The 27985-nt window shown below is 36.4% G+C and overlaps 1 protein-coding gene across 2 annotated transcripts in view; it reads left to right on the top strand.

Moving 5' to 3' along the window:
• LOC142980402 (uncharacterized) overlaps positions 1 to 27985 on the top strand; it is a 108954-nt gene that overhangs the window by 70657 nt on the left and 10312 nt on the right. For both annotated transcript variants that reach the window (XM_076125743.1, XM_076125744.1), the window contains exon 3: positions 16675 to 17086. In XM_076125743.1, the coding sequence (XP_075981858.1) occupies positions 16690 to 17086 (397 nt within the window). In that variant the 5' untranslated portion in view covers positions 16675 to 16689. The remainder of the gene's footprint in view (positions 1 to 16674; positions 17087 to 27985) is intronic.

The following is a 27985-nucleotide window of genomic DNA, read 5'->3' as shown; positions in this document are numbered from 1 at the left end:
GATCCCTTTATGCCTAAGGTTCGATATCCAGAGTAGCGTTGTCGAGGTTAGGACTTAGACGGGTGACCGTTTATATACGAGTAGGTCTTAGACATACTCGATTGTTGCAGATACGGGACCAGATCGTTATAAATTAATTGAGGATCGAAAGAAAGATTCTTCGAAAAAAACAGTTAGCATATTTATTTTCCAATCTTTGGAAATTCATAAAAATAACTATTTTACGAGTATAAAACCGGGAAAGACGGTTTAAAGACCCAAGTTGATAGAAGTATGCAAAGGTGGAATTGAAGTCAAGTATATCTGTCCTTCAAGGAATAAAACACTATAAATAGTCGATAGTTTGCCAAGTGTTAGATTATTAGCTAATCTAGCAATCAAAAGAAAGACAATAAACCTTGTGTAACTCGGTACACTATCTTAATTATTTTATTACACGATACACTATATTATTTACACTCAGTAATAAAGATAAAATTACCACGTTATAACAATTCTTAAATAGATAAAACTAGCTGAGGTGATTCTAGCTGATTCGTGCAAATATTCGCACCATATTTCATTTTGAAAAGTAAAGTATCTTATGCCATTATCTTCAACTTACGCTTTCCGATATACCTGCGATGTTTCTTAGCAAAAGCTTTTTTAGGCTAGCCTTTCTTCCAACTATATTGGAGTCGGCTTCCAGTCTCACCGGATGCACCAGTATTTTACATGGAGCGACTGCCTTTCGGACATCCAAAACACAGTTACCTGGGTTATATATAACACGATACCATTTCGTAAGTCTGGTTGTCAGACTTTCAAGCTTCTAACTGCTGTTAACAACTATCAAAGATCTTGGAAAATGACAGCTGGGACCCACAATTTAACGTGACTCAAAGCTGATCATAACATACCTAATACTTAAGTTGTAGTTTCGTCTTGTTATTGAGGTAAGCCGCCTGTTTGTAACTAGGACGGTACTAAACGCACTAATTGCCTCATATTGTAGCTGATTGATGACATCGATCTGTCCTACTGAAACCGTTTGATCACTATCAACTAAATTACCTTGAGACCATTATCCTGGCGAACTAAGATGGGATGTAATTTGATGATTACATGATGCGGGTGATTGTCATTTTAATTTCGTCTGGTTATAGTATTAGTATTAGTCGCGTTTCTGTTTGGCAACATAATTCAACAAAAATAAAAGTAATTAATTGGCAGATTAAAATAGTTCTAAATCTTCTTTGTCAAAACTTTTATTGTGTAAGGAAAATGTAAGAAAAAAAACAATTTGTCTATGTAGCTTTTTTATATTATTACTATTTTGCTAAAATTTACCATAATAGGTATAGGTAAAATATTTTATTTTAAGATCTGCAGATAAAATCCCCTTCACCTATTTAACTTGTAGGTACCAGGGTAGCAGAAACTATGAGGAAGTCACGAAAACATTAGAAGGGGAGCTTATCTTTAATATCTAGGTCTTGTATCTTTGTAGATAACCTTGAATAGACTGCAAAGTATAGATTTAAATTAATCTTTGACTGACATTTGAGGTGGTAAAAAACAAACATTTTTAATTAATACGGCTACTTGTAAACAAAGTTGTTTTCTTTAAGAATTTAGTCTAAATATAGGCGTATGGAACGCACATGTGGCTTACAGGAGGTAAATTCAACCATGGTGTTCGAGAAAATATAAATAAACTTTGCTTAAAAGTTTTGCATAGTAAGCTTTAATTTTGTAGATAGGTACTCATTTGAATTCTTAAAACTAACCAATTCTTAGTATGTCTGTCGGTTCGCTATGAACTAAAGAATTACTGAACTCAGGATTTGTGTAAACTTGCTGATTTCATTCAAAATTTGCTTAATGCAAATGCTACAGTTGGGTTTCCAGTTATCCCAGCTCGAGAGAGAATATCGGGATCTCTAACTAAAGATATCATATCGATATTCAACGTATATCTGCGCCTACGTCAATAGTACTAGGACCGCATATTGTCAAAAGTGTGTATATTATTTCAAATAACTCATTTCAAAGGGTCAATGCCCTACTACAGGTACAACCTCCCACAGTTGCTGATGCCCTAGTACTCTCAACTGCTACCTGCATGTAAAGCCGATAACCTATTGGCCCGCTCCGTAGTGCTTAGTGCACAACAGCGGTATTGTTTAGCAAGTTAATGGCATTTAAATGCTGATTGTGTACTGGAAACATACTCTGAATGCATTGGTAATAATGTGTTGTTGTGGTGCCTAAGTAAGGCGAGGTTGTTTCGAACGTAAATTGAAACGGCTAAATATAGAAGTAACTAACTAGTATGGAAAATAAATTATATGCAAAAGCAATCAATAGAATGCACGATGCATAATTTTCTTTCTTACAAAAACATAGCCCTGTTAGTTAGTGTCTGTTATCAAATCTCGCCGATAATAGGTATAGTTTTTGTGACCTTGTAAATAAAGGTCAACTTATCTTAGTTTAAAACAGCTACTAGGATACTAGTTGTGTAAGGAGTTAGAGTAAAGTACTAGGCGTTCTTAGATAACCTTCGTCTCTTTACTACCTATTACCAGAACATCAGTGACGATAGGAGATAAACAATTTTCGTATTAGAGGTCAACGTACTTTAATATTTATATTAAAGACACGTTGACATATCCACGAAGGTTACCGGTTCAATGAATAAACTACTAGGCTAGCAGAAACAGTAGGAGGTAGCGGCGCATATCGTCAGTCGGCACGGTTGAACGATAACACATGTCATCATTCGAGCAATCAGTGTGCCGCGTGTATGTAATGTTAATTGTACAAAACTGTAAGCATTCCTTGTGAAGTCAATTGTAACGTAACGTTGCCCTACAAATATACGGCTCATTGTTAAGTGCATTCGGGCCACTAAATATTAAAAATTGTAGTGTCGACTGCTGTAGATAGTCCATTGAAATGTTACAATTTGAGGGCCGAATATTGCATTTCTTAGAGGACGCAATTTAATTTTTGGAACATGTAGAGGGGGTCAGGTCAATAGAAGCTTAACTTGAAGTTTGTGAGGTCGCCACCCTTGTCCCCAGGCCGCCATCTTGGAAAAGGGGGTGGAAACACTTTTTTCGCTATATCTCGGAAACTATGCGTCTTACAATAAAATTGTGAAAGTATAATTTTTAACAAATTATTTTGTCTACAAATATGCTCCATAACTTTTTGCCCTAAATTAACAATTGTGTGGTATTGACTATTTCGATGACGCGGATCTTCGGAAATGAATGAAGAATTTAAAGATTCACGCATATTTGCTAAATTAAGAGATCTTCGATAGGTTCCATCACCTCTTTATAATTAGAGTAGCATATTACAGATTTATTTTACGCAATGATATTCCCAATTGTAGGTGGTATAACTGGTACTAGCAGATTTTATGAAATAAAAGTACTACCGAAAGCTGGTCTAAAAATATTGAAAAAAAGAATTAAAGTTAAAATCAAGTTAAAGCTTGTCCAAGCACGAAGGTCTATCAATAAATCAAGATTTGCTGTAAGGCCGTGTCAATCTGGCTCACTATGAATTTCTAAACCCATATTGAGACATGGATTGATATTTATTTATTCACATAGCAATTATTTTAAACAAGGTTTTATATAACATTCAATTTGGGAGTGATTTGCATAGTAATGCTTGCTCATTGTCGCTAATAGCAAGTACACGATGAAAGTAACGCTACAAAGTTGTAGTTAACGAAGGTACACTGTTGTGACTAACTAACAATGTGTAAGGGAACTGTTTACGAACATTGTTATTTATTTTATAAAGTTTATATACTTATTTAGTAGAGGAATTAGCTTTTTAGTACGTAAAGTAAACAGCATGAAAACTTGTAAGCTCTAAGTTTTGATAATATACCTTATTCCTAGAAAGTTTCTGTAAATTGATATTCTCTTTCATATTATATTGTTATGACAAAACCTATTTCTAATACTTTAGACTTTGTCTAGCATTGTAAAGATAGAGATAAAATTGCATTACGTTTTTCTCGACCACTTGGCTCACAAAGATTTTCAATACATAATATCATCCCTCGTTTTCATGTCAACAACTGAAAACTGAATAATGACTATTACAATAAAGCCTGCAAAGCTTAGTTGATTCTTAACTAGCTGACCCGCGCAACTTCGTTTGCGTCACATAAGAGAGAATGGGTCATAATAATTTTCCCCGTTTTTGTAACATTTTTCGTTGCTACTCCGATCTAATGACTGTAGCGTGATGCTATATAACCTAAAGCCTTCCTCGATAAATAGCCTATTGAACACAAAAAGATTTTTTCCTGAGATAAGCGCGTTCAAACAAACAAACAACTTTAGCTTTATAATATTAGTGTAGATAATACATAGGTACGTACCTACATATTTGTCCAGTTACGAAATATAACTACTATTGCTCGAACCAAATTTCTGCTTCATGTTACTATATACACATACAGACATAGTATTATTAGTAGTAGGCGTATGAAACGTTGCTGACGGAGCTTTTCCCTTGATGGCTCGACTCGTTAGCGGCACTTAGTAAGCACAATGTGGACCATTGTGGGGAAAAGGACCGAGTACATGTACTTCTGCAGTCAATACTATGATTTTTGGAAATATTATGATGGAAATATTCGTGTTGTTAATATATTATGATTTTGTTTCTTTTTGGACGTTTGCAAGGAACTTAAGAGATAAATACAGTAGCTATTTGTAATTGTATACATACATAATATCAAGCCTTTTTCCCATAGGGGTGGGTAGGTAGGTTTGGTTTCTACCTACCCCTATGAGAAAAAGGCGTGATTTTTTATGGATATGTTTGCATGTAGCCTATAATCTGAAAAGATGCTGCTCCTGTTTCATAATATCTTCATAGATTAATGAGAACAATTGCAAGTGATGTGCCCTAGTATATACATACGACACGTCTGTCTGTCTGTAGTGTTGATCAGACATGCCTATTGCCAGTGGGTCACAACACGAACTACTTACATAAATACATTGTTATATTGTAAGCAAGGCTTGACCTAAACATAACGCAGTTGTTACATACATACATAATATCACGAGTTATTCCCAAAGGGGATAGGATCAGACCAAATAATTCGAAATTGATGAATTGCCTTTAGTAGCTTTTTTGCCTGTAAGAGTAATAAATACACTTATATCCAAACTTTGGCACGTAAAAGATTATGTAGGACTTTTGATACAAAACACTAGTAGATCCAACAAGGTGCTTTAGCTTTCCCACAATTAACACAGTCACACAATATTTCAAACAAATATGTCCAAGTCCAAACCGATATCTTGGACCTTCCAATATATTCATCCATACATATAACAGATCTCTTATATGGAACAAATAGCACAACTATAACGCTTCCTCGCTCTTCATCGCTAACTGTGGAGTGTTAATAACCTGACGCATGCAAACGTGCTACTACTGCCTACTCTGCATGCTCTCCTAAAATACATGTAGGGATGCCAGGTTATACAAGTTCGTAATTTTTTTATAATTTATTAGTAGATTAGTCATTTGTCTCTCTCAGTATCATTATCGGTGAATGACGATGGATGTTACATCATACCTATCCAAGATACATAACTTATTCTGCTTCGTAAAGCTCCGTGATTATATTTCGATGAAGTTTTGCCTTACAATATTAGAAATGTCTATACATTTTATAAATTACTTTTACGCTGGGCAAACGTCTTAAGAATGAAAATGAGACGGGGAGGAAATCGTAAATTCACAGATTTTTTAAAATCTCTTTGACTGTTCACTACAGATCTTGAACGAGCAAACAAACAACCACTTTTGTCATGTCTGTTCTAAACGCTTTTAACATTACTGACCTACAACAAAACCAAAAAACACGTCTTCAAATCAGTTCCGGTCGTGTCCGTAGTTGAACATAAGTATAACGAGGCAGCCCTAATGCGTTGTGTTGCGCAGGCGCAGTTGATTGAGTGCGCTCGATCCATCAATGAACACATAAAGAGCAGCGCCGCGGGCCGAGCCGAGTGTCGGCGCGGCTTCCGCTAGCCCTTTTGTAAAGTGTTAAGTTATAAGTGATAGCGATATATAGCGGACAAAAGTTATAGCCGAATGATAAAAAATAACTGATTACTTTTTAAACGCCTTAAACGTACAGTACTTAATATTGACAATATTGTAAATAAACGCTATTTATATTATTGTCAGTATTAAGCACAGAAACAGTGCTGAAAAAAATGGCTGATTTAATTAAGATAGACTTTTGCATGTCCAGTTAAGTTCACTTGTGAATTTTACGGGTACCTACCTGGTGTTTCTAACAGATTTGATCATAATAGTATTTTGTAACGTTGTTATTGTAACTTACACCACACTCCCACTTACCTATTGAAGCTGTAAGTATAACACTCTCGTGCTCTTATTCAGTAGTGTTAGTAAAGTTAGTAGTTAGTGTGTGTGTGTACAGTGACTCTGTTCATATCTGCTCACACCTTCAGCTGATGATGTTTGTATTGCACGTGGAATAGAAAACAGAAATTTACTTTTATTTTCGAAGTGGTGTGGCCTCGATTCGATTGGTGCAGTTTCAATCTATCTGAGAAGAAATTGTCTCGTTAAATAGGACTAAATAATTAAATTATTCTAGTAGCGACCCCCTGAGTTCAGTGTTTTATAACTTTGGGCTCTGAAAAAACAATAAATAAAAATGTTTAAACACTCACCCGCTTTTTGCGTGATACTGAAAATAACTCATCGCTTTGTCCCTGCCATCGTTGCTTACCTCTTTGTACAGCTATTGAACTGTATCTCTCCTAGCTATTCGTCCCCATAATAATATGGTGGTGGAGTCAGCCTTACACTCTCCCTCCACTTCGCCCTATCCTTGATATCGTCTTCCTCAACCAAAGGCATGTGAGCCTTCATATCTCGCCACAACACTGACTAACTGCCACATGGTCTTGGGTCTCTCTCTTGGTCTCTTACCGGGGATGGACAGCTCCAGTACCTGGTTGCCGACGTAATCGTAAGCTTTTGAACTGTATAATGTTTCTATTTCCTACCCGACTTTATTATGGCTATAAAAGCCGGCAAGTAGCGCCACTTGTCACAATATTGACAGTAGGCGTCACATTCTCGTGTGAAGATGTGTCGACTGTCAACACAGCCGTGTCGTACAGTGCAGTGGAAACAAGCCGGTGTGTTGATAACATTGTTAAAGTATGTATCAACATTATCAACACACCTGATGCTAATGTCACCATTGTCTATAAGCGACTAAGTTATGACATATTTCTATCTTAACGCATTTAAACTCTCGCGACTTCTACACATATTATTATGATGTAACGGGTCTTAAACGTAATTGAAAATTAAAGGTTGGCATACTTTACATCCAATATCCACTGTTGTGTTATTAAAGCTTGCCTTATCTTAACCCACTATCTTAACTTTTATAACCCAGTGGACTGATCAGTGCTAGGCCAGGCGCAGATCCGCGCATCTTTTTTGCTGCTATAAACGGAATCCTGTCTTAAAAAAGACAAGGTTTTGATCTGGTAATCAGCGGGAATCTTCAGACTACTAAATAAATTCTTATGATTTCAAAAACTGGCCCATATGCTTCAAATATCTCTGTGCAAACATTTGACACCACATCACATATTTCACAAGAGACATAACAGTTCACAACCCGCAGATTACGAGGGTAGACCGCAACTTAGCCGACTGTGTCGAAAGTGAGTATATGTGTCTTGCGGTAACGCTAGTCAGTACTCACTCCGTAGACGCGACGCGGCACCGTACGATGCGGTTACACTGTGACACCGATACTGCATTGTGAAATGGATTTCCTCACGATTTTCATTAACCGCTTTGTACTTTATGATAGCCTGGTAGTTTCGTTCTTTAAACGTCTTATGTACTTACTAAAATCTGCTAGTTTGAAAGTGAAATTCCATCGTTTATGTACATGTCATGTCCCGCTTTGAGTTTTGTATATTTAAACCTGCATACATTCCTAAAATTTAGAATGAACGATATTTAAAAAAACCAGGACAAATATCAATATAAACTAACTAACTGCCTTGTAAAGTTATCGTGCAATTCGTTTCGTCTAATCTCGTAAATGTACTAGGGCAACAGAAGCAATCTATTATCAAAGTACCAGGGCAATAGAAACACCGAACAAGTTTCTCGACCAAGTACTGTATGTTCAACAAATTCTCTACATAGGATAATCTGAAGCAGTAGCGAGTGGTATCGGCGATCTCTTGACATTAATCGGCCGCGATAGCCAACGTCCCCAGTTCTCTTCCCGGGTCGATGACTCGCAGATAAGTCATAGGCGGCTATCTGACCGGCTTAGGCCTAGTTAATACGTCGATGAGCTCCGATCGAGAGAATGTTTAGTACATTGTAAGATTAGTAAGAGTCTTAAGGCTATCTAGGACAACGGTAGCTCAGATCTTTTAGAGGAACAGGAACTTAGAAATGCAAAATCAATGTCTTTAAGCGCGATGGTCTCGCTTGTTACAAAGAAACATGATCGAACTAATTAAAATTCATAAACAACTTTTTGTTCACAATAATTTTGTGTGACGTCGGGAATATGCGCTAACAACATTACGAGAATAAGCAAAATATACGATGCCAAGATAATTAAGTGATTAATGTTTCAAAAACGTCCATCAAAATCTAGAACTCTGGTAATTGGATGTTTGACGAAGGCAAAGTTTTGAGGTTAGCTAATTGACGTTAGAAAATTAAGCCTTAAAGGTTTCGCGAAACATGTTATGTTTTATAGGTATTTTCTCCCGACCCGTCCATCTTTGTCAACGGCGCCAGTGCCTTATTTGAAATACAGACCCGAGTCTTTCTGTGCAGATAAGATATGATTTATAAATACCGTGATACGAACAAGGCAAGCCATTTGAAACCATAGTTTTTGTCACCCATAGAGGAACTTAAAACATAGTCACAGGCAAGGTACAGTGGCTGCAATTTGCTGCTATTTGTTATCAGTAGAATACGAAAGAGGAGATGAGATAACAAGAGCAGAATTGAACCACTCGACGATTGTATAATACCAGGATGACATGATTGCTAAGTGGTGTAACCTGTAAATGAACGAGGAGCTATGCAAGCTCAATTGAATCACTCCACGATTGAATAATACCAGGAGCATATGAGCGCTAAGTAGTGGAATATTGGCGTGTATGAGTGGTATGCAGGCGACAGTGCAATGCCCCCTCGCTCCTTAATTGGATAATCGCATTCACTGTGGGTTCAGTACTGCAGGGAGGTACCATTGCAACTCGAAAACTGCACGCGAATACGACTCATGCAATGAAAGCAATTTATTTCAAAGGGACAATTTGTATCGTCGCAATTGAAAAAGATGGATGGGGCGATAGACCCGACATATCTCAAGTAGTTGATTCACAATCAATCTTGACAATATCCTCTTTGCAATAAAGGCAACGTATCGTACTTTCTTACAAACAGTTTCAAAATTATGTTTGATATTGAGTAAATATATGATAACGAAATATTTTTATTGCAAGATTTTTTTATTGAGGACTATTCGTTGGCCGTTTTGAATTAAGATAAGACAATAAAATTTATATTATTAAGTAAACTCACAACTAAAATTAATTAAAAATTACTGCTTTGGTATGACGTTATTATCAATGTTGAAATATACGAAACTATTTTAGTAGTCTCACCAAATCTCAGTTAAACAAAGCATTATATTAATATGTAGTATCGGAGAAATTGGATTTGATTAAAATACCAGCCATCCTCTTCTCTCCGGACACTCCCTCATTATATGGGATGGTACTAATAATACACAGAGATAGAGAAATGTGAGTATGCTTCAAACTCATTTGGAAATTAGGAACAAGAATGCCCCGAAAAAAGTCCTATAGGCCAGTCACCTATGAAAGCTCATAAAACATTTGAAAGTGAAATATAATATGACATTAGTAACGCTCTCGGAGTGGGTCGGACCGCAGACGGTATCACGTTTCCTCGAGCGTGCCATTGTGAGCGGTGAAGGAATCCATATGGACACCGAGGGAACGTTTGTACTGCACTTTGGACCTATTCTCCCACCTGAGACTAAGTGTACCTACTTTTTTGATGCTGCTGCAGAAGGAAGAACTCGAACGAATTTTTATTTCAAAGATACTCTCAGTTAAGTAGGTTTATTTTGGTGCATGGAGTCTCATATGTAGGTCTGATTGTTAACCCTTTTTTTTATTTTGCATGTTTCTGTATCACACTGTTTAGCAAAGCTCCCTTGTCAGTCCCCTCGGTAGATGGTTGTCTCCGGCCATCCATCCTGGAATGCGTCCAAGTCATCCGGCCATCTCCGTTTAAACCTTTCCCGTCGCAGCCGACCTTCTATCCACTTCGTGGCAATGTTAGCCCATGAAGAAATTAACGGGTTTGAATATAATTGTGGATATTTCCCGATTTTAGTTTAGCAGCTTTTGTTTAGACACTAAGTTGGCAACCTCTTTAAAACAAAGCACTTAGTTCTATGGTCGAGAGCGTTCGAGAACTCGGCAATAAAATTCTGGTCATTATAATTATCTGATGTCTGTCATCTACCTCTTCACAATGATGTCGTCCTGGTATTAATCAATCAGATCTTTCTTTGGCGATGAGTTTCAATTCTTTAATGAACGTTAAGTTTGATTGACAAGGCAATCAAAAGTCGGATGAAGCTGTCTTTATTTATTTTCATTATACCGAGAAGAGACTTAAATGTTGATATTGACTTGTATCTTGACTTTGGCTAAACAAGCCTTAGGTGCGATCAGAGCTTATAAATAAGTGTCAGATAACGTATTTGTTAAAGAAACTGACAGCAAATGTGTGAGAAAACATCTATCAAAATACCATCTTATAAGCTATCTAAGAGATATCCAGAAATAGTGAAACTGAGCCGTACATTTGTAGATTAACTATAACATCCAAAGATATAATTTTAGCAATAGTCAGTCATGATGATCAACAAGTTAACAATAGACTTAAAACGTTTAAGACCTTTTCATCACATCACACACATCATCACACTGAAAGTGCATCGATTGTTCACACAAATGAGCAGTATAACAAGCTCAAGATCGTTTCGGAGCTGCTCGTAGTAAGGCTTGCTACACACGTATTCGATTCGGCATTAATAATCGGCCTAGCCGGATGACAAAAACATAAATGTGTAGATGAACCCGATCGGCACAAAACAAGTGAGTCCGGTTTTGTTGTTCGGTCATTTTGCCGAACCGAATGTGCCAAATGATGCCGATGAATATGTGTGTAGCAAGCTTAAGACCTTCGTCTGCGCCGGGGACTCATTTGCGTAAACGGAGATTTTTGTCGAGTAGTACCGAGTGCTGCTCAACTTGACCTAAAGTCACAGGGCTGCCGATTTTTTTACGACCACGTCGATTGTCGGCATTTTTGAAGTATTGAACGGTAGTTAATATTGTTTGTAACATTAAAAGGTGGCGCCTAGACTTTGTAAATAACATTTTTTATTGCCTTCCCTGACCTTTTTCATTTAATCGCTTTTCACAATATTACACCTTGCGGTCAGGAGCACGAATGGTATCAAAATCTCTGTACTATTTTTAAGTACGCGTAGGTATATCCGCCGTTTGCCAGTACTACGTAGCTATTATTTGCAAAGGATGTGACTGATCCTAAGAATATCTACAGTCAGTTGTCTTTTAAAAAATAAGAAAAGAAGTCTAAAAATATCATTCAAGAAAATTCAATATTTTCTTGAATGATATTTATACAAACCTATTTTATTTTTACATACAGAGTCAGAGCAATCAGGATGAATGAGTGTAGAAAAAGGCGAGTTGCGATTTGAAGCAAAGTTTTTCTCATTAGTCCACATCATACATACATCAAATCACGTTCCTATTTTATTTTTAATGAACGATGAACCCAAACCTTCGCTGGAACATATTTACCACAAAGGCCCTTTCCCCCAGCCCTGCCAAACACACCATAGGGCCACCGCGTAGGCAGTAAGCACCACTTAATAGTCAAGTAGTGAAGAGGCTACTACTCACAGGTATCAAGGTTCGTCTCTGTCGTAATCTCTTACACGACGCCATCAGATTATGGCGCAGGGAAACCTGTAAGGATAAATGCTATTATGTGAGTGTGAGACAATTCACGTATGAATAAACGTGGTGGAGAATGTAACTGTTATGTGAAAGGGCTATAAAAATACCTTTAATGTCCTAAAGAATGATTTGAAAAACAATATTACCGGTCTGCTATTTTTAAATATTTGAAACTAATGTATAAATCTGTTGCATTTCATGTGTGTTTCATTCTTCTCTTACTATTTCGTGACAACTGTTCACGACACCTGAAAATTTCCTGAGTTTAGTACCTTTTCTGGTCTCATAAAATGACAGTTCCGTGTATTGTGTTTGTATAACTGATTTTGTGAATGATTAATACTTAGATTGTTACCTTATAATAGTCATGTGGCAGTTGAGATTCCTCTTAACCTAATGCCTAAACGTAGATTTGCTCAAGTCTCGACAAGACCTCGCTGCCGGTCGCATATTTCCACGTGGAACCATCGAAGTAATTTGCTAATGTAACCTTATAGAACCTCATGTATCCTACTTTTCAAACTGTCATTATGCAAATGTCAAAAAGTCTCCCCTAACTAATAAAAACATATCAACATATCGTTAACTTCATTACATACGCTTTATTTCACAAATATTTTCATGACAAAACTTACTTGCCTTATCATCCATATTTTTGTGAAGAAACCGCAACTCAATGCATTTAGTCGCGTGCCGTCTTCCATCGAACAAACTTATAAGGAAATTGCACCCTAAATTGTAGCACAAAAGATTCAATTTTGCCGAAAAATACGTAATGACATGCAAAAATTATTGTCTGATCGATTTGAATTCTATCAAGGAAAATTTTACTTTATTTTCTTTGTGAAAGGATATGAAATTGTGTGTGTTGTTGTAGAAAATATTGTCCCAATTCAGTATAGATCTGTTTTTATTAAGTTTCCGTGACGTGGTGATGTTGGTATCGTTCCAGTGGGAGGGTGGCGCCGTCAGTCCCGTCCCTGAGGATCCCTCCTTCATAAATAAAGTACTGAAAGGTACTGTTCCGTGGGAAGTAGTCATAAATGTGATGTTTTTTGTAAATTATATTAGTAAATGGGTCTTTTGAGACACTTTGGTATGTAGGTTACATACCAATTTTAATAATGTGATTGGTTTTCAATTTACTTTTTGAAAAAAGCACCTGAATCTAACTAATATTATAAATGGCTGTTTGTGAGAATGATTAGGTTTGTCTGTCACTACTTTATGCAAAAAATATTGAATGGAGTTGATGAAATTTTGGCACGCAAAGAGCGTCTCCACCTCTCTTCGTAGCAGTAGGTGATATCATGGTCAATAAGCGGAAAGTTATTTTTTTTAATTCTATGGGAACAATCAGCTAACTCAAATACTAGCGAATTCAGCGGTATTCGTAGTGAAGATCACGACAAGTCCTCATAAGGCCGTGTGTGATCGTCAGCGTCGTGATCACGCGCACTCGCCGCTCATTGTGGTCACAATGGAAGCCGCGCCACGACGCTCCTATATTACCGTATTGGTTAAATGTACATATTAGTGTGATTTTTTTTTATTTTTCGAGTACCTTTGTGGTGTAGGTATGTGACTTGGGTTTGATTCCTATATTGGGTAAATGGCTGTTGATTTTTCAGATTTTTATTAAAATATGTTCTGTAGGAGCCTAGATATTGGTGACGCGCCCGGTATAATATGGCAATCAGTTTGCCCCTATTTACATGGGACCTGAATGTTAATACCTACGTCTTATCTATAATTGTCCCGTGTGGGAATCGAACCCACGACCTCCCAGCGCAATGGTTGCAGCGTGGTGACCTAAACCACTGCGCCACGGAGGCAGTCAAAGTCTGTATATTCCGTACTTCTCTACCTACATGTTTTGGTGTAAAACACGTGATATTGTTGTAAATTAAAGAAAAATATGAATTTCATATGTCTTATGCTAAGTTTCCCAAATAATAGTAAAAATGGACCCTTTGAACCTAGACTTTTATATTATTTGAAGGTAACCATAACTAAATCCTTGTCTCAGCAAGCCTATGAGTCATTGTCCTTTAAACGCTAACATCCGAGTGATTGCAACATAATGTATTAACGCAGTAATGTACGGAACATGTTCGGTATTTATGTCAACGTGAACCCTTTCCCTTCATGCCTTATGAATTCCTCGCGAACTACAAATGATTGTGTGAAACCTTTTGATATGTTGTATAAAAGAATTTTAGAACATTGTAAACATTTATAAGGTTTATCTCTGAAATTCTGTAGCGACAAAAATAAGGTGGCTATGGGGTAGCACAAAGGGAGCGGGTGCGATTCCCAGTAGCGCGATTATCTACCACTATCGACTATCAACAATCGGCTAGCTATCGAGAAATTTTGTATAAATATCTGATCAGCACCTCTAACGGGCATCGTAGTAACTATTTTTGTAGTAAATTTTAAATGTCAAACTCTCGATACTCGATAGAACCGACTGTAGAGAATCTCGCCTTAGAAAACATATCTGTATTATTTTAAAAAAATATTGATATACTAATAGGTGTGGTTGATTTAATTCCTTTGTTTGTATCTGTATAAAAGTCCCTACGACCCAAGATTCGTACTAAAACCGGCGAGTTATCTTTTTAATACTAAGCTGTCATATAAAATTATTTCCTAATGCCTAAAGAAAGTATTATATGATATACTACAAATCCCATAAAAGCCTTATTCTATCGTCCAGTTTCCCATCGCTCACGTGCGTTTATCTCACGAGTGGTTCATATAACTTCATATAAGGTTCGCGTGTGATGTGGCCGCGACTCCCGTTCCCTTCAGTACTTCGGTACGCGGCACAAAGCGCGGCTCCGTACAAGTTACGAACGTGACCAGGGTACTGACGACCAACTGTGCATCTAACTATAGTGGGACTATTATTAGAAATTACATTCCCATAGTTTGTTTGCAGACGCAGAATAGGGTGGTAAAAGGGTAGATCTATAGTAATAATATGAAGCTGAATAATTTGTTTGGTCGCGTTAATCTCAGGAATTAGTGGTACAAATTTCTTTTTTCATAAAAAAAAGGCAACTCTCGCACTAAGAATTGCTCTCGTGTCGCGGGGACTTTTACAAACATACAAATCATGGACAAAGCACAACCCGAAACAAATATTTCTGGATGGTACAAACATGGGAATCGAACTCATGTAGTAGTAGTGGCGTGCGCCACGGAAGTCGTCTAATATATTTGTTTAAATTGAAAAAACATATTTGTGTTTAGTAGTCCATTTATTGAGGAAGGCTATATACAATATCATGTAAGTGGAGCTGAAAGCTAAAGTTCCGCAGGTGAAGTCGCGAGCGACAACATATGGAATGAAAAATCATTCCTGAAAATGGGCTGGGATTTAAACTAATGTTAGTACAGCTAAATAAGTTTAAGGTTGAAAATATGCTTTCGACTATATAGTATTAATTACTACAATAATTAGTTAGTTTCAGTACTGTTCTGCTTAAATGCTTCTTAAACTAGGTTAACTAACAAGACGTGACAGAAAGAATAGACCTTGTACTTAATTTGCTAGCGCTAGGAATTTTCTAATTCGGACACCAGGAAATTCAAAAAGATTGCCGCTTTGATTAAAATAAATGGTATAATTTAGTTTTTTAGTCGTCAGTCTTAAGTTTTTCTAGATAATTCAATACTTGGAACTGTCAAAACTGACAATTATTATTTTAGATACATAATTTTTTAATTTGCCGTCTGTCTAAACATTCATAGTATTCCATAGCCTATTAAATGTGGGCGCATCAACACCATAATTTTCAAACTCAAATAAATTACCAGCTGTCACTCATTCGTTAGATGTCAGTAATCGGTAGTTTTTGTGTGTTAATTACCGTCTGTGACCTTGAACATGTCATTACCTAAACAGCCCTTGTCAGACATGCAAATGAGCATCGTGCACTAAATCACACTACACTTGTACACTGCTACAATTAGTTGTAGAACTGTTGAAAAGACCCTAAGTACCGGTGAACTCGTTTGAAAGATTTGAATAGTTATAACTGCTTTTTGTAATGTTATTGGTTCACTTTGTTTAATAATGTGTGTTATAAATGTGTCGTGAACTTTTATTTGCTGTTTGACATTGACACAATTTGTAGAGAAGAATTTGATGATCATAATTCTCTTTTAATAAAGTTAAGGTTACCAGGAGGACATGATTAGAAAGAGTTTGAACAAGAAAAGAGGGCACATAAAATGTCCATGTTTAAGGGGCACTCGACCCGAGGGACCCGCGGGGATTCCGATTTCTGACATACTAGTTTTTTATTGTTCGAAATTAAATAGCCACGCGCCCCTACCCGTAATTGCGTCAAAGGTGGTATTAACACCTTTGTACACAGTATAGTTGGACAACTAATTACACGAATAAAAAATAAATTTCTTAATGTCATTTAAGTTACTATCTATTAACTAATGAGGGATTGAATCACCTAACATAACTTTTTAATTGTTGCAGGTATTAGCCTAAACGATGGCATATTACCGGTGCGGTCCGACAGCTATCGGCAGCCGTACATCCTGGGGGCCGGTGACCTCGCCCGGCTCCGTGGAGCACAAGAGCTTCGACCGCCCGCTCAGCGGCAACTTCGATAGGATCTTCAACGCGTTTGAGAGGACCAATGCCTTCGAATACATCAGGAGTTCCTTCGAAGGTGGTAAAGAGGAGGAAGAGCGTCATATTGGGCACAGTGATATAGTGGTTAATAGGAAAATGAGCAGTAGTTTCGAGCGAGCAGACTGCGCCCTGGCGGCACAGACGCCGTGCTCCGAAGATGAGGATTATTATAGGGAGAAGATACTGTACTCGCAGGCGAGACAATTGTTCCCGCTGCAAGAGGATCTGGCGGATTGGATTAATAAGACTATTGGTGAGTTGGCTTTTGAATATTTTTAGTGTAGAAACGTGCTGAAATATCTATAAATTTATGTGACCCTGTAAATTATTTTTGACCCTACGATCATAGAAGAAATTATGAGATAGTTCGAGAATTTAGAGTTGCTTAAAAAAGACGTTTCAGTATCAATAGGACTATGTGTTTCCCATTAGCAGGCATCAAATTTAACTGTAGCAACATTAAGTAATCTGAATTATGATTGTTTCAGTCCAAGTGATAATTATCTGTCTTGCAAACAACTTTCGAGTTGAGAGATTAGAATATTCTTCGAATATCGAATGTTTTCTTAGAATACGGGAAAGTAGAGGCAATAAGAGGTATTGTCGGCACCTGGTGGCATCACACAAAGAGGCGACAAATCGCGATTGGTCTCGAGCGTTAGCCGACACGTCGCCACGGTCGTTGTCTAAATATCAGCCGATTGTGAACAATATCGATGAAATCGCACGTTTCATGGTGCTTCTGCACACTACTTATGTAACTTATCTTTCTACTTTTTCCTTGTAACTACCAAAGTTTCGTAGTATTTGTCTAACGGAAATATTTGCCACCATCATTTTATAGGGGCGACTTCCATCTGTCTCCCCAAACTAGATGCAAATCTGGCGCTCTAATTTATATGAAAAAAGCTCTTCACAATGTAAGGAAGTCTTCCTTATTCTGACTCTATTGAAGACCGTCATCGCTTAACAATTTAGTAACACAATCTTGAACCAGCTAAAGATATTTTAAAGAATTTACGAAATAATTATCTTTAAAGTTTCTCTGGTGCTTTGGTAGTGACTCCATATAGAGAAACAAAGCTTTTCTCCCAGAATTTGTACCTAACTGAATACCTAGTATTATTGTGTAAAATCACCGTAGTAGTAGCCGGCGGTGAGTCAGTGTCAGTAAGTCGGCTTGCACTGAAGTGTAGTGAGTTATATAAGAGGCCGCGAGCGCCGAGCGCCGTGAAAAATTGCGATTTAACGAGTTTCTCTGACCCGCTGAGAAGTGGCATGTGAGCGAAAACTTCACTACACTTGCATTTTGCAAACAATATAACGGGAGTTTGAACTGTCGAAATGGCGTGCCAGTAATTATAAAGACCTGGGTTAATAGACTTTAATAGTCTTAAGTCCTGGGATTTTAGGATGTGTGTTGTTTAGGGGAGTCTTTGTGGTGTCCAGAAGTTTGGTATATCACCGGAAGCGACAACAGGTCCCACATTACATGAAACTCAATTTAATGTTATGTACTCGTATTTAGCAGTATTAGCATAGGCTTTAAAAGGGGCGGGATTGTAATGAAATGATGTATACAGTAAAAGTAGTGTCTTTATTTTTTTACGTTGGCAGGTGTGTGTGCGTGAGTGATTCATCTCGTAGTAGAGGATGTAGTTAAATTTTATAATCCCTTGTCAAGGGCGGTCTTGACACTCTAGACTTAATAAACCACAAGCGGTGGTATTGTTTATTTTCTTTTTGAGATAATACATTTTATAGTTTCTTCATAGAATCTTGTCTAGATAATATACTCAAGGCTGCTTTTTAGTGTGATACCATGGCTCTAATTATGTTAATACTAGACATATTTTTATGAAATACATGATGGGATTCAATATAAGTTTTGTGCTAAAGCCATTCGCATCGCTTTGTAATCATTCAATCAAGAACTTTATCTTAACATACGTGCAACTTACAGTTAAGTTATTCAAGTACATTTAAACATAAACCAACGCTAATTAAAACTCAAGTTAAAATTGTCGGAAAGCCGCCATAATAATATACTTACTGAGTAATAATAAAGCACAATTTGTACAGCAAGTGATTGTATCATCGGCTCCATATTTGTCGCGCGGTGTTTTTCTGATGCTGGCCGGGCACCGCGCGCTGTTGAGCGTGGGCTATGTATACAAATAAATACTTATGTATTTATGTACTTTGGGTTGTAGGTACTTCTACTATTATATGGGTGTGGCAGGTAATGTTTCTTTTTGATACTGAGTCAAACTTAAGTGTGTTATTAGTGTAAATATCAAAGTGCTGTCCAAATCCTACTTGTTATCTAGATCTAGCGAGAAACCAAGGTACTAAGAATGAATAGCCCGTTACAGGCAAGGTACATGCTCTTTTTATGCTCCATAGATACTAAATAAATACAGTGCACGTCAGACACTAAAGACAAAAAATACACAATATAGCACAGACAAAAAATGGTAATTTGTAATTTTTTTTTTTATCTCTTTATGACCCTACTCAATTTAATGTATCTGCGATGTCTGTCCCATTGCTGGGCAAGGGCCTCCTCCCCGAATGAGGGGAGGGATCCATAAGCCTTGAGAGTCCCATTAAAAAGAACCTTTTAATAAGTACGTATCTGAATGGTGTGCCAATAATAGAAGTAGCACTTAAAAACGTCGGTGACAAATATTTCCACCGTGGGAGGTCATATTAACATAATTATGTTGAAGCCAAACCATAGGTGACCATGAATGGTTATGGAAATATGATCGCGAAAGGATCGGTAGTGTTTAAAATTATTTATATGGTTATGTATTATAAGTTGTGGTCGTTTTTGTTACCGCAAGTTTTATTGATATTCTAATCAGTTGAAGCACGTGACAAATGTGTCGTAGTGATGTGCGAAAAAATTCTGTATTGGTTTTACTACATCACTAAAGTGTCAAATTGTGTATACAGATTTTCGTCCATTTTCATTAAATTCTCTTTATACTAACGACTCTTCCCGGCTTTGCACGGAAGTATCCATTGTTGCAATTTAAATAGCCTGTCAGTCATAATGTAACATTCAAAATGGAGAAAATGTTTTTAAAATCGGTCCCCTACTTTTTGAGACAATAAGTTATTATACAGGGTTAAGTTTATTCAGATAGTAATTTACAGGTAATGATATTATATGTGTTTTGTAGGATAAAATTAGTTCTTATAAATATTGTAAAACAAATAGGCAATAAAAAAAAAGGCAATGCTACCAATCCGTAGTTTACTGTCATGCTTTCACGACCTTTATAATCCGCTGTACCAATTTTCATAAATTTAGCATTAATTAATTCTAAATACATAAAGCAAAATAAGTTCCTAATTAATTATCGTAATAGACATTTAGTTATAACCGTACTATTAAAGACTGAGTCATTCATAATCCCTTCTCTCTATAACTTAGACAAGTCAACGTAACTTATCAACTATTTGACACTAGGCTTTATACTGTATTGTGACACTTCACGACGCCTACACACAGTCACGAGCAGAGCTCACACGTGTACAACTGCCTTTACTTCTAAACTATGACGCAACTGAGAATCCTTATTACAAAACTTTTAACTCCAGCTTAGTGTCAAAGCTTTAAAGAAATTCTGACATTTAAACAAGGGTTTATTGATAAACTACGTTTTGCAATAAGAGGGATAGTTTGTTGAAGTATAAACCTTCAGGTAACTCATGATGTCCTGGTACCTGTGTGTCAAATATGACAAGTTATGTGACAATTAACTGTGGTTACTTACTAGTTAGTGGTTACTCTAAGGTGATGAAAAGTCGTAATGAATGTTAATTATGAAGCGCTAGGTTCGATTTTCTCGCACTATTTTAGTAAAGGGTAAATGTATGTAGGTAAAGGGTAATGTATGCTTCCTTAATTGTGTTTAAAAGGTTTGTTCAATAGAAATACGGATGTTTACGTTTTCTCACGACCTTAGCACGGGTAAAGGATAGTCACAATTTAAAGGCAATTGTCACATCATCCACGTAATAGGGAAGACATCGCACAAAACACATAATTCACCATAATCATGGTAAATGACGGTATTACGGCGTATTACCGCGTGTTGAACAAACATGACTGCACGACAGTCGCATCATACTCTCACACACGACACGACAATTATCGTCTTTTGTCATATATTGACGATACAAATCACATTATGAGACAAACTAGTTAAATTTAAACCTTATTTGTAAAGTAGCAAGTTTGAAAATGCACTGGGAAAGTGTGGTTGTACGAAATGCGTTTAATGTTTTGTGTTTTCTGCATGATTGAACTCTGTTCTGTCAGTTGGCTAGCAATGGATGCGGTGATGGTGATACAAGATAAGTTGACAAATTGTTTCTGTTTGGTTTTAAGTTGCAATAATTTATGCTTATATTGCTAAGAATGAAAATGTCCATAAGACTCTGCTAGGTTAGGCATAGACCATGTTCCTAGATAACTTAGGAATCCTTTTCTTGATTTAAAGTCATAAAATGTTTTCATAAATATCCCCAGAATACAGTAGTAATCCATAGCTAAAAAGTGTTGTCGATTACCTTGTGATAAGACAATTTGTCACGTCAAACCCCATGCTAGGTTGCATTGTAATCGTTTACAGCATTTTCTACTGCAAGTATGTAGGGCACGAGCGATACCGTAACATGTGTAACCGGTGATTAGTAGTAATAATTACTAGGAGAGCAGCAACGCATGGCAGTCACGGCTCATCGCGCGAGGGGCTCTGTTCGATGACGCGTGGTGGAGACCGCGCCTTTATTGTGTTGATTGTTACTTGCTGCATTGTTATGAACGCCTGGTAATTAGAACAGCTGTGTTTTGTGTTTAGTAGGAATATAGGCCAAAGCGTCGGGTTTAAAACTATGTCCTACTTCGGCCATCTTTATCTAAGTACTTTAGGTTACAAACAGTTTATGAAAACCAATAGCATATTCCAATTGCATATTTAGAATCAGAGGCAAAACATATTTAAAAGTCTTGGTCCTGGACTCTATAATCCGTCTGGAATAGCAGTGTCCCACATAGATTAATACAGCATACCGATATCATTCAGATAAATTTAACAAAAGCTTAATTGCATGAACACATTTTTATCATAATCCTGATATATCTTTTGGAAAAGTAATTCACATTATTTGTATGAAGTGTAGACCTGTGCCTTTGTTCAGAAGCACTAACTTAATTCCAATATATTAGCAAGATTTAATGAATGATTTTCAAAGTCTACTGTGCACTTACTGTACTAGTGTTGTGCTCAGTACAGTCGGTACTGAACGTCTGAAGTATGACTAGTATCTACCAGTATGGAGTGTTGGAGTGCCGCTGTCTAGCCGCGCTGTTATGCATAATTAAACATTTATAGCTTTGGTACAAAGGACGAGGAAACGCGTACTAAGTTGGTTTTAATTTACGTGAATTAGGGTTAAATTTTTTTTTCACTCGAATGTGTGTATATGATAAGATGTATGGATATGAATGACACAAGGGAAGTTTATAGCGATGGTAGTAATTGGCGTTCTTTAATCTCTACCAACTCCTATAGGTAAAAGGCGTGATTTTATTTATGTATACGTTTTTTTAATAGATTACGATTACGAGATTTTTTAACTGATTAATTGCCCTGCGATAAGATTTAGAGAAGATTTGTATCACAATAGTGACATTAAAACAAGACTATGAGTACTAAATGAATCACTTAGTGCGTTATTGTTCCTCGTTCATGTGTATATATAATTGTTTCTTAATTACCTAGACTTTAAGGAGCATTTAATTTTGATTATCCCTTTTCTACGGTCAGCCAAATAAGTGTTTTGGTTCACCACAGGTACTTCTTAAAATCCATACTTTATGAAATTTATTATTGTAACAAACTTAATGAAGAAAACAATATCAATAAAATTCGCCACTCATATTCAGGTCACTCGCTAACCTTTCGCTCCGGTCAAGAAATTACGATACGATATTTGATACGCGAATTCTCATGTCTTAAAAGCTATCTGTATGCAAAAGTTACACCTTATAAATTACAGCTGGTTATTATTATTGCAATTTCAAAGTGCCGTTGGGTCCGTTAATCGACGGGCCCAACATTGGTCACAAATATTGGCCACCAACATTGGTCACAAACGTTGGTCACCAATCTTTGATTGCATTGCACCGTTATCGATGTTATTTAATTAAGGTTAAATGCATTCCGATGCTTGCCAAATATGAATATTAATGTTTAATTAAATGCCAAAACTTAGTTACTTATAAATAAGCAAAGCGGAGATTTAATTCAAGTTTTGTAGCGTTTTGCAAATAACATTTTTGTTGTTAGGTCATAGATACCTAAGTCTATTATTATCCTATAATGGAGAAGTAGTTTATTAAATTTGGAGGGCAACTTAAATTGTGTTACAAAAGTATTTTTACACTGCTACAGTTCTCAGATTTGACACTCGGTAGTTAAAGCCTGGACACCACCTCGGCTTTTCACTATACCACAGTAATTATTTTAATTATTCTGGCTAGAACTAGAATAACGTTAAATATAGGTCTACGTGTGCTACCAGGCGCCAAGTAATGCTAGGCAGTTATTGCAATTACAGTGCATGTCGATCGTCCTTGTCAGTGGCGAGTGGAGCTCGTAATTTATTGGTTATTTATTTTGCGTCGTAGCCCGCGGTCATCTCTCACTAATTGCGAGTACCACCTGTGCGCTCATGATGACCTAGTACTTTTACCCATTTTAGTAAACTCCCTTTCTTTTCTGTAACCTAGAAGTACAATGTTGTCCCGCCTGAAGGTCGCATGGTGTTACCGACTGATGATTTATTTGATTATAAGCCAAATTAACTCTGCTGAGCATTGTCTTCGACATACAGTCGATATACCTAGCTAATTTACTCTATTTTATATTTATTTACTATACTATATAATTTAGTTAGTATACAAATAGGTACGGTACTAATAGCTGAATATTTAAACGATACTCAATTTCAAGTTCGACCTGAGTTTTATGCAGTCAATGTTATTATTGTGTCATAAATACTTTTCTCATTTAGTTTTCCTGGAAAACCTAAAATAAATTAATTCTGAATTATTTTTTATGAACAACCTGTAGTAATTAGCAATGATTATAATTAAACCTCTTGCATATTCATGAATACCGATTACTTAATCGGATTATTGGGTATTCGCAAATTAAAGTAATTAATTCTCAATAATAAGGTGATGACAATCAGAGCAAGTGATACTGAATATTCTGCATTCCACAATTAAAACAACTTTTACTAACAAAATATACGTTTTACTAGTTTTTCTTTACGACTGTTTAATTTTACATATTACTACAGTTTTTAATCTATCGGTCTGTACTCTGTACGCATTTTTAGTATGGATTGATATACCGACATACAAACTAATCTATGCATATTATTATTTATTTCTACAAATTCAAAAATGATTTTATTTAATTCGCACGTAACTACCGATGAATATAATTATCGTAATTAAATTATGATATTGTACCCTTGGCATTTGACCATAACCAATATTGAGTAAATTGAGTAATTAAATGAGAGCTTGTTTTATGCATAAAACGATATGTTTTTACTAGTAAAGGTAATGCATTACCTTGTTTACACGTATTAGCTACATATATTGTCATATATGTATGTATACGCCCATGATATCAAGCCACTATATACCCAAAGGTGTACGAAAATACACCTACGTTTCGCTACTAACTATGTAACTCCTATGTAACAGGAAGCGAGCCTGCAGCCATTTTCCAAGCACGTACCAAATTCCGGACCGGTATTGAGAGATATTCTAAATTTTTCACTTTGCCAGACCCGAGAATTAAACCCGAATTGTCGTAAACAGCAGTCGAATACACAACGCTAGTTAACGCTACGCTACATAGGCAATTAGTATTAATAATAATGATATTTAGTACCTATAGGTAATATACTACGCGGGTGGTCTGCAAATTCACAAAGATATTGTTTAATCTGTTCTAGAGATAAGTGGCAAGTAATGCAAGTAAGAGATTTTCATTTAAATGAATCGTGCGAGTGCGAGTGCGTGGGCGTCTGTATTGCGTGCCTCACTGCCTCGCTGATCATAATGCCCTGGTACCTTTGATGAAAGCGAAGTGATTTGCATTCATTCAGATTTGTATTACGATTTAAAAGCAAAGTTCCGTACAACTTGCGAGATTCATTTAAAGAAACTACAAGCTTTATTAACATAAAAAACGTTAGCATTGTATCTCATGTAGTTTTTTACTAGAATTCAATGTGTCAATAGGCTTTTTTGTTTAAATCTTATCTAACGATACTTTACGATACTTGAGTAAAGAGATTAACATAGACACGGATTGGATTACTTTTCAAAAACAATTTGTACTTTACTAGAAATGTACGAAAATTATAGTGTTGATGATACGTAAATCATGAATACAGATGCTATTTTCATCTCGCAAATAGATATTATGCAAATGCTAGGCGCCCTCGCCGCATATGATCAACTAAAATCACATCTCCTCGCGACTATGATACCCTAGTAATGCAAATCTGATCTCTTGGGTGGTCCCGCGATATTGTTATATGTTTCCATACATTGTATGCATGTATGTATGTCCAAAAGCCGGTTGGTTGGACCTCGGCATTGTCTCAATGTCGGCGCATGCGCATGCGCACATAGTAATTACTTGGCGACTTATCTGATACCGAGAGTGCTTGATACAACAGTTAGTTAGGAATGCTGTTGAATTAATCAGTTGACATTTATAGAATTATTTTCTATCAAACATGACGAATTTAGTAGTTAAAGTGGAAAATAGAGTGTACTCTTTATCGAGTAACTACTCAATTCGTAGAGTATATTGAATTTTCTTTTTGTAACTCATTATAGTCCCACTGTCGGGCAAGGGTCTCCTATCTAAATGAGGTTGGATAACTAAAATAAATGAAAGCACGAGTTTCAGTATCTTGTTCAACTTTTACAGTGAATCTTACGTTGTGAATCCTTGCATATTTTTTTATGCTACCAATACGACTTTACTTTATATTCTACATCGATTCTTTCACCATGACATAAAGTGATAATCTCTCCTCAATTCATAGCTCTGGTAGATCTTAATGGCAGTGCTATCAGCGCTCGCACTTCTAGCGGCGCATGCGCACTTATCAATAATTCATAAGAGATGGTGATCAAGGACTACGGGGCACGCATAACTTATTTGGCGCTACAAATGCAATAGTGAAAAGATTGCACTGTGAAAAGTATTAAATTATTCTTTATTGCTCTCAGCCTCGCCCCCAAGTTTAAGTAAAAGTCCATCTTATGTACTTCCCTGGGTTATTTATAATCTATACTAATATAACTAAATTAAATTCGAATCGTTTCACTTATTTTGACTTGAAAACAGAACATTTCCTGGTATTTACAATACAGTAAATCAAATTATCTTTCGATGGGTAACCAAAGAGAAATTACAAACGTTGCCTAGTACCTATACAAATTAAAAGATAAATAATATGGGCATCAGTCCTTAGTAAGCTTTATTACCTAAACACTTGAAGATTCTTTACAGGATAGCTTTTTACCCTAAAATAAAACAAAAAGCCCAAATCCTAGTCCTAAGTCACGTGAATCCTTCCCTTACTGTGATTGATTCGTTTTGCACCAATCTTGACCAGTGTAATCTATCTTGCTACCCGCCGACATTTATTTGGATTACACCTTTTAACGTGATGGAGTAGCCTCAACGACTAACCAGATAACATTATTTTTTGCGATACGTAAATGTTGTATAAACTGAGAGTTTTTTCATTAAAAATAACTTTATTTTTCCGGGATTATTGTGGTCTTGGTAGATCATTCTTTCAGAATTTTACAATATTTAATGCAATATTAAATTATACAGTTAGAAAGATTATAAGTAAAGGTAGTTTTTTATATAACTGCATGAAAATCCGTACAACGATTCTTATTTTTTTTGGTTTATCGCAAACATTTAGACATACGCGGCCAAGGACTTTTTTCACATTTGTGTAGGTACAGACGTAACCATTTTACCAGAGCAACAATTGTAATCAAGGTAGCCTTCTTAAAGGGTCAGTTATAGCAAACCATTGCAAAAACTGACAGAAACCCAGTAAACGGTAACCCAGTCCGTTGCTCCACCGATTAACACCCGGTTTGATCCATTTTCATATCGTTGCAGTTTACAGAACATTAACGAACATTACCGATGTTTACCGAAGCCGTGGACCGTGGTAACACATAGTTATAAGCATTGCAATATTACTCCTACGTGAAAAACTTGCTAGTTAGTAAATTAAGTGCGTTTTAAGAGTTTGTTAGTTGTTTCGCTTTGCTCGTTACGTTATGCAGTTCGACTGGAAAACTGTAGCGCGTTTTTTCGTTTTTAGGGTACCGTATGATGAAATAACTGAACCCTATACAAGAAAAATTAACACCAATTTATCCTTTAGGGTTAAAGATCAATGGTATTTATGGCTTCTTGTCCAAGATTCTGTACAATTTTATACGTATGTATGTTAATTTTATCAGTTGGTTTTTTACGTGGCATCCACTAAATTTTCATATTAAACTATCATTTTTCCGCTTCTGATCAACAGTTACGCTTGATTACTAATATTTTTTTTCTAGTAATCAGCAATAATCTTATGATCTGTGATTGTTTAATAAATATTTAGGGCTCTTTCAATTTAGACGTTTCGTGTCGTACGGCTGCCGCACGTTAACCGTGCCGCTGGTTATAGCCCGCTGCCGTACCGCTGCGGTACGTTAGCCGTCCGACACCAAACGCCTAAATTGAAAGCGTATCTGACTGCCGTGCGTTTGTATGTTAGTGTTGTTTTAAATTCATGTGACAGCAGTGTAGCCATGGACTCTGACGAAGAAACATTACTGTTAGTGCTCCTGTTAAAAAATATCAAACAGAAACAAAAACGCCGCGCCCGTAAAAGAACACTACCGATGTTTTTATTAACATGTAATTTTGGTGATTTCCATATTCTTTATCCTAGGTTAAAACAAGACCCAAGCAATTTTTTTAATTACTTAAGAATGTCAAGAGAATGTTTC

This window comes from Anticarsia gemmatalis, chromosome 18 (genome assembly GCF_050436995.1).
Source record: "Anticarsia gemmatalis isolate Benzon Research Colony breed Stoneville strain chromosome 18, ilAntGemm2 primary, whole genome shotgun sequence".
NCBI classification, from domain to species: Eukaryota; Metazoa; Arthropoda; class Insecta; order Lepidoptera; family Erebidae; genus Anticarsia; species Anticarsia gemmatalis.
The sequence above is the reverse complement of the archived record's forward strand: the minus strand, read 5'-3'. Positions and strand labels throughout refer to the sequence as shown.